Consider the following 8,491-nt stretch of genomic DNA (forward strand, 5'->3'; position numbering starts at 1 on the left):
AGTGCTAGGTGTGAGCCACCACACTGGCTATTATAAGGGTTTTTTTTTTTTTTTTTGAGACAGAGTTTTACTGTATCAGCTTTGGTAGAGTGCTGTGGCATCACAGCTCACAGCAACCTCAAACTCTTAGGCTTAAGCAATTCTCTTGCCTCAGCCTACCAACTAGCTGGGACTACAGGCACCCAACACAACACCCAGCTATTTTTGTTGTTGTTGTCGTTGTCATTGTTTGGCAGGCCTGGGCTGGGTTTGAACCTGCCAGCTCGGGTGTATGTGGCTGATGCCCTAGCCGCTGAACTACAGGTGCAGAGCCACCTATGAGGGCTTTTTAAGACTAATTTTTGCTAGGCTTGGTTCCTCATGCCTATAATCCTAGCACTCTGGGAGGCTGAGGCAGGTGGATTGCTTGGATTCAAGGTTAGAGACCAGCTTGAGCAAGAGCAAGACCCCATCTCTAAAAAACAAAATCGCTAGGCATTGTGGAGGGTACCTGTAGTCCCAGCTACTCAGAAGGCTGAGGCAAGAGAATTGCTTGAGCCCAAGAGTTTGAGGATGCTGTGAGCTATGACGCCAGGGCACTCTACCAAGGGCAACAAAGTGAGACTCAATCTCCAAAAAAAAAAAAAAAGATTAATTCTTAAACCTAAGCTCTGACATCACACAGTGAATTAGCACTTCTTTGAAAACTATGATAGGGCCACACCTGTGGCTCAGTGGGTTGGATGCCGGCCTCATATCCCAAGGGTGGCAGGTTCAAACCTGGCTCTGGCCAAACTGCACCAAAAAAAGAAAAAGAAAACTGTAATGATCCTTGTAATGTAGACTGTAATGTAATTTCTTTTTTTTTTTTTTGAGACAGAGCCTCAAGCTGTCCCCCTGGGTAGAGTGCTATGGCATTACTGCTCACAGCAACCTCCAACTCCTGGGCTCAAGTGAGTCTCCTGCCTCAGCTGGGACCACAGGCGCCTACCACAACACCCGGCTATTTTTTGGTTGCAGCCATTATTGTTGTTTTGGCGGGCCCGGGCTGGATTCAAACCCGCCACCTTATGTGTATGTGGCTGGCGCCTTAGCCGCTTGAGCCACAGGCGCCGAGCCTGTAATGTAATTTCAAGATGAACAATCTTAAAATTATATGTGGTGACTTCTCTGATGTACCCAGATATTAATATTTTAGTGGCTCAAAAGCAGTAAGTTTTGTCATTGACATTCTGCATTCAATAAAGTAAGCTAAATCAATGGGAAGAACATAAAGTCTTTTTATAGAATTCTAGAAAACCTTTCATTTTTATTTTTCTTTGCTTAATCTTTGTTTTCAAAAGATATCTGGACTGTCTTATTTTAGAGTCTTTCTTAGCTGAGTGTAATGGCTCGCTCCTCATGTCATAGTTACTGGGGAAGCTGAGTCAGGAGTATTGCTTGAGGCCAAGAGTTCAAAACCAGCCTGAGTGATACAGTGAGACACCTGTCCCTATTAAAAAAAAAGAGAGAATTTCTTTTTTTCTCTCTTTTTTTTTTTTGAGACAGGGCCTCAAGCTGTCCCCCTGGGTAGAGTGCCGGCTATGGCATCACAGCTCACAGCAACCTCCAACTCCTGGGCTCAAGCGAGTCTCCTGCTTCCGCCTCCCAAGTAGCTGGGACCACAGGCGCCCACCACAACGCCCGGCTATTTTTTGGTTGCAGCTGGGTTGTTTTGGCAGTCCTGGGCTGGATTTGAACCCGCCACCTTAGGTGTATGTGGCTGGCGCCTTAGCCACTTGAGCCATAGGTGCCGAGCCAAGAGAGAATTTCTTAAGAGACTTCTTCCAGTTGTATCCAGGCAGGTGGAAATTAGGTGCTTATCTATGTGGTTCTGAGTGTTTTTCTCTTTGCAGAGACTAGCCCCAGGGGAAAAAATTTTAAGGACTCGACCCCTCCCATGAACTCTTTTTCTTTTCTTTTCACTAACCACCATACAAACAAGGACCATGAACTGTTGTTCTGTTGACTTTTTTTTTTTTTTTTGAGACAGAGTCTCACTGTGTCACCCTCGGTAAAGAGCTGTGGTATCACAGCTCACAGCAACCTTAAACTCTTGGGCTTACACGATTCTCTTGCCTCAGCTTCCCAAGTAGCTGGGACTACAGGTGCCCACCACAATGCCTGGCTATTTTCTGTTGACTTTTTGTTGGCTTAATGTTGTACACATTTCTTTAAGATATTTGTGAAGTTTTAATACTTCAAAATATTTTACCTGTCTTGAAATGGTATTTAGAGGAAAAGGCTGATGCTCAGGTAGAGCATGGTGGCTTGCTCCTAGCCTTTTAATTCTAGTCCTTTGGGAAGCCAAGGCAGATAGATTGCTTGAGCTCACAGGTTTGAGACCAGCCTGAGCCAGAACAAGACCTCATCTCTAAAAATAGCCAGGTGTTGTGGTGCCTGTAGTCCCAAGCTACTTGGGAGGATGAGGCAAGAGGATTGCTTGAGCCCAGGAGTTTGAAGTTGCTGTGAGCTATGACACTCTACCATGGCACTCTACCAAGCGGGACAAAGTGAGACTCTGTCTCAAAAGAAAGAAAGAAAATGGTGATGCTCACTGGATGAGTGCTCGCTGGATGAGTAGTATCCTAACTTTGCAGTCCCTCAGCACTCCTGGTGCTGCCCATCCTTATCAGGATGCCTAGATTGGAATGTGAGGCAGCCGGCAAGCTGTTTCTCTGCTGGCCTCTTTGCTCGAATCCCATCTTATTTTAGGGAAAAAGTCTGTGCTATGGTGGTGTTTACAAAATTGGGATTTGGCCAGGTGCTGTGGCTCATGCCTGTAATCCTGACACTCTGGGAGGCTGAGGCGGGTGGACTGCTTCAGCTCACGAGTTCAAGACCAGCCTTAGCAAGAGTGAGACCTTGTCTCTAAGAATAACAGTGTTGTGGTGGGAGCCTGTAGTCCCAGCTACTGGGGAGGCTGAGGCAAGAAGATCATTTGAGCCCAGGAGTTTGAGGTTGCTGTGAGCACTTAACACCACGGCACTCAACCCCAGAGTGACTGAGTGAGATTCTGTCTCAAAAGAAAAAATAAAATTGAGATTTGAAAAGTTATCCTTGTGTGATGACAAGAATCCAATGTAGGTTTTTATGAATGCGAGGGATCAGGAGTAGAGCTGATGACAGTGCTTAGCTCAGAAAAGTCAAAGCTTTTTTTTGTTTCCATATAAAGAAACTTGAGTGGTATGTGTAATTATTACTACCCTGCAATTCCTTTTGTTCCATCTCTACATGCATGTGAGGAAGTCCACAGAGTTTCTTTAAATGTGTTTCTTCTTATTTCCCACAGGCAAACCAGAGCCACTGGTGTTCCATATTCCTCAATCCTTTTTTGATGCCCTGCAACAGAGGATATCAATAGGAAGTGCAAAAAAACGGCTTCCCAACTCTACCACAGGTATGGGATTTTCCCTCAGGACGAGTGATTTCTTGACCTTAGAGAATTATGTTTAGAAAAAATCCAGGTCAATTTTTAGGGTTAGGACTTTGAGTCACATGTTTGGATGACAAGGTCTTTTTCGATAACATACCAATTATCTATACCTATAGCAATTGGCTTATCACATTTCTGCCAAGCCCTATTATATATAATATACTGCCCCTAGAATTTCTAAGTGCTGAGATTCTATTTTATTTTATTTATTTATTTGAGACAGAGTCTCACTTTGTAGCCCTTGGTAGAGTGCTATGGTGTCATAGCTCACAGCAACCTCAAATTCCTGGGCTTCAGCAACTCTTTTGCCTCAGCCTCCCAAGTAGCTGGGACTACAGGCACCCACCACATGCCTGGCTATTTTTGGACATGAGGTCTCCCTCTGGCTTAGGCTGGTCTCGAACCTGTGAGCTCAGGCAGTCCACCCACCTCAGCCTCCCAAGCACTGGGATTACAGATATGAGCCACCTCGCCCAGCCAGTGCTGAGATTCTATAAGGAAATAATAGCAGTGCAGTGAACTCTTGAGAAACTGAGTAACAAGTACAATGAAAAAAGTGTTTTTCAGCAGTCTAATTTTGTCCCTTTTTTACATTGAAGCTTTTGTTCGGAAAGATGCCTTGCCACTGGGAACATTTTCCAAGTATACCTGGCATATCACTAATATCCTGCAAGTTAAACAAATCTTAGATACCCCAGAGGTAAGTGTTTATTTCTAAAATAGTGGGGGGGGGGTGGAGAGGGGAAAAGAGGGAAGCAGATACAGATACAGGGAGTATGTTTGTACCAGTTCTTTAGTTACACACAGCAAAGGGAGTTCTTTTTTTTTTCATGTTAAGATAAAATTCAGAAATATCCATGGCTTTACAGTTCCAACTCTGATTTTGATGGGTATTCCATATGGCTTCAAAAATATTTTAAATTGGAATATGCTCCAATTTAAGGGGGGATTTTCTTTCAAATTAGGTAATAACCCCCTACTAACTATGATGAGCCTTAGATTTGACTGGCAGGCAGCTAGAAGGTATATAAATAACATGAGGCTCGGCGCCCTATGGGCGCCAACCACATATAGCAAAGCTGGCAGGTTTGAGCTGGGCCCAGCCTGCTAAACGACAATGACAACTGCAACCAAAAAATAGCCAAGCATTGTGGCAGGTGCCTGTAGTCCCAGCTACTAGGAGGCTGAGGTAAGAGACTTGCTTAAGCCCAGGAGTTTGAGGTTGCTGTGAGCTGTGAGTCATGGCACTCTACCAAGGGTGACAAAGTGAAACCCTGTATCAAAAAAAAAAAAGAAGCCAGGTGTTTTGGTGGGCACCTGTAGTCCCAGCTACTTGGGAGGCAGAGGCAAGAGAATCGCTGAAGCCCAAGAGTTTGAGGTTGCTGTGAACTGTGATGCTATAGCACTCTACCAAGGGCAACATAGTGAGACTCTGTCTAAATTAAAAAAAATTTTTTTGAGATGATTTACTATTTGTGGAGTCAGTGGCTCCTGCACAACTAAAGCCTTCTATCCAAACTGCAGTTTTATTCTCATTAGAGAAATGACCCTTAATTATTATTCTCTTTTACCAGAATAACATTAGATGTTTTTAAACATTTTACTCGCCAGAGCCTAAAAATTTGGAATCTTTCTTTCCTACAGTAATGAGATAGTAAATTCAGCATGATGTGATTTGATATATTAAGATTAGCTTAATGTAAAGCATTGTTATGTTCAGAAAAAAAACAAGTTGTTTGGTAACAACAAACAATTTACATGTGAACACTAGAAAAGGCCGATGATGTTGGCACTAATGAAAGACACTTGAGGAACTCCTTTAAATGCAAGATGTTACAGAGGCAGCTCCCAGCCTAGAACAGATGGGACTCAGGGAAGCTCTGAAGCAGCTCAGAGCAAAAGCAAGTGGGGAAGAGAGTGCCAGGGATCACTGAGTTTCTGTCTATTAGGTGTTACTTACCTACATCACCTCATTTAACCTCCCAGCTATGCACTGGTTAAATGCGTTTTGCAGATGAGAAAACAGGCTCTGAAAAGTTTGGTAACTGGCTCTGGGTCACCATAGAATTCAGTTCAAGTTCTGTCTGGCTCAGTTTCAAGGTCCGTGTGAAGCATACAGGATGTGAGGTGAGCTATAGGTGGCTTTGCCAGAGTACTCAGGAGAAAAATGCTGCTAGCAAAGCAGTAGGGGGAAGTAATAAAACTGATTTTAGGGGCTTGGCACCTGTAGCTCAGCAGCTAGGGCACCAGCCACATATACTGTGGTGGGCGGGTTTGAACCTGGCCTGGGCCTGCCAAACAATTAACAACTACAACAAAAAAATAGCCAGGCATTGTGACAGGCGCCTGTGGTCCCAGCTACTTGAGAGGCTGAGGCAAGAGAATCACTTAACTCAAGGTTCTCAACCTGTGGGTCGAGATCCCTTTGGTGGTCAAACGACTCTTTCACCTGGGTCACCTAACACCATTGGAAAACACGTTACGATTCATAACAGTAGCAAATTACAGTTATGAAGTAGCAATGAAAATTATTTTATGGTTGGGGGTCACTACAACATGAGGAACTGTATTGAAGGTTCGCAGCATTAGGAAGGTTAAGAACCACTGGCTTAAGCCCAAGAGCTTGAAGTTGCTGCGAGCTGTGACGCCACAGCGCTTTACTGAGGGCGACATAGTGAGACTCTGTCTCAAAAAACAAAACAAAACAAAAACCTGATTTTAGGGCAGGTTTTTGCCAGTAGCAGTCATGTAGCCACGAAGATATTAAGAGGTTCAATTGATATATAGTTCACCTGGGGTTGAAATTAAGTTTATAGAGAAAAAACTGAAAGCCACAAATGATATAAGGGATAAAAGGCAGAATTTACTTGAAAAATGGGAAGTTATAATTAATTTGAATGTGCTTAACAAGAAGGAAGAAGTAATAAAAGATCTATTGTCATCCAAGTATTATCTACTTTGAAAATTTCCTGTTCTCACCTTTCTTCGTATTTTCTTGGTGTCCAGATGCCCTTGGAAATCACTCGTAGCTTTATCCAGAACCGAGATGGGACTTATGAGCTGTTTAAATGCCCTAAAGTGGAAGTAGAGAGCATAGCAGAAACCTATGGGCGTATAGAAAAACAGCCAGTGCTTCGACCCTTGGAACTAAAAACTTTTCTCAAAGTTGGTAAGTCAATTTCAATAGTACATCTTCCTTTGAGTATAAACTTGTATACAGTATACTATCTGAGACTTTAGATCTTGACTTTAATCAAAGAGTCATTGATTCATCCTATAAAGGCAATCATGGCATAAGGTGTTTTGTTTCACTTGAGCTAGTGCTTTCAAAATAAAATTACAGAATTGTTTATGTTCATTATAGAGAAATCATAAGTTTCATATAGAGCATAAAGGACAAAAAATAAAAACCGCCTCTAATCCCAACCCCCCTTGGATGACATCAGCATTAATATTTTTATGCCCTTTCAGATTCCTTTCTGTGTACAAAATGTTTCCAAAACGTGGGATCATACTTCACTGCTTTTTTTTTCACTTAATGGTATACCATGAACTGCTTTCCATGTCTATCTTTTCTCTCTTTTTTTTTTTAAACCAGTTTACCTGAGAGCTGGAATCCATGTCTATCTTAATTTTTTTTTTTTTTGAGACATAGTCTCAAGCTGTTACCCTGGGTAGAGTGCCAGGGCATCACAGCTCACAGCACCCTCAAACTCTTGGGCTTAAGCGATTCTCTTACCTTAGTCTCCCAAGTAGCTGGGACCACAGGTGCCTGCCACAATACCTGGCTATCTTTTGCTTGCAGTTGTCATTGTTGCTTAGCAGATCCAGGCCGGGCTCAAACCCACCACCCTAAGTGTATGTGGCCAGTGCCCTTGCCGACTGAGCCATTGGCGCTGCCGATTTATTTTTTAACTTTTAAAAATTGTTGGTCAGGTGCAGTGGCTCACCCGTGTAATCCTAGCACTTTGGGAGGCCAAGGTAGGTGGACAGTCGACAGTACCCTTGCCGACTGAGCCACTGGCGCTGCCAATTTATTTTTTAACTTTTAAAAATTGTTGGTCAGGTGCAGTGGCTCACCTGTGTAATCCTAGCACTCTGGGAGGCCAAGGTGGGTGGACAGCTTGAGCTCACAAGTTTGAGACCCCCGTCTCGACTAAAAATAGAAAAATTGAGGCAAGAGGATCACTTGAGCCCAGGAGTTGGAGGTTGCTGTGAGCTATGATGCCATCACATTCTACCCAGGGCAATAGCTTGAGACTCTTATCTCAAAAAAATAAATAAAACAAATAAATAAATAAAGTAGATAAATAAACTTCTAAAAATTATAAACTGGCTGGGTGTGGTAGCTCACACCTGTAGTTCTAGCACTCTGGGAGGTCGAAGCAGGTGGATTGCCTGAGTTCATGGGTTGGAGACCAGCCTCAGCAAGAGCGAGACCCCATCTCTAAAAATAGCCAAGTGTTGTGGCGGGTGTCTGTAGTCTAAGCTACTCGGGAGGCTGAGACTTGACACTCTTGCTTGAGCCCAAGAGTTTGAGGGTGCTATGAGCTATGATGCCACAGTACTCTACCAAGGGCAACAAAATGAGACTCTGTCTCAAAAAATAAATAAATAAATAAATAAAATAGCCAGTTGTGGTGGTGCAAACCTGTAGTCCTAGCTACTTGGGAGGCTGAGGCAGGAGGATTGCTTGAACAAAGGATTTTGAGGCTGCGGTGAAGTATGATTATTATACTGTATTTAACCTTGGGTGACAGAGTGGGATCCTTGTTTTTGAGACAGAGTCTCTCACTGTGTTACCCTCATTAGAGTGCCGTGCCATCACAGTTTTCAGCATCCTCAAACTCTTGGGCTTAAGCGAGTCTCTTGCCTCAGCCTCCCAACTAGCTGGGACTACAGGTACCTACCACAATGACCAGCTATTCTTTTCTTTTTACTCTTTTTTTTTTTTTTTTTTTGAGACAGAGCCTCAAGCTGTCCCCCTGGGTAGAGTGCCGTGGCATTACAGCTCACAGCATCCTCCAACTCCTGGGC

General features: G+C 43.4%; 1 protein-coding gene across 1 annotated transcript in view; it reads left to right on the top strand.

Annotated features, from left to right (window-relative positions):
- The window catches only part of CUNH2orf42 (chromosome unknown C2orf42 homolog), a 31,579-nt gene that overhangs the window by 21,090 nt on the left and 1,998 nt on the right, over positions 1-8,491 (top strand). The window contains exons 6-8 of the mRNA XM_012807385.2: positions 3,311-3,418; positions 4,054-4,154; positions 6,461-6,623. Of these exons, the coding sequence (XP_012662839.1) occupies positions 3,311-3,418; positions 4,054-4,154; positions 6,461-6,623 (372 nt within the window). The remainder of the gene's footprint in view (positions 1-3,310; positions 3,419-4,053; positions 4,155-6,460; positions 6,624-8,491) is intronic.

This window comes from Otolemur garnettii, unplaced genomic scaffold, assembly GCF_000181295.1.
Source record: "Otolemur garnettii isolate 467f Iridium unplaced genomic scaffold, OtoGar3 scaffold00068, whole genome shotgun sequence".
Taxonomy (NCBI): domain Eukaryota; kingdom Metazoa; phylum Chordata; class Mammalia; order Primates; family Galagidae; genus Otolemur; species Otolemur garnettii.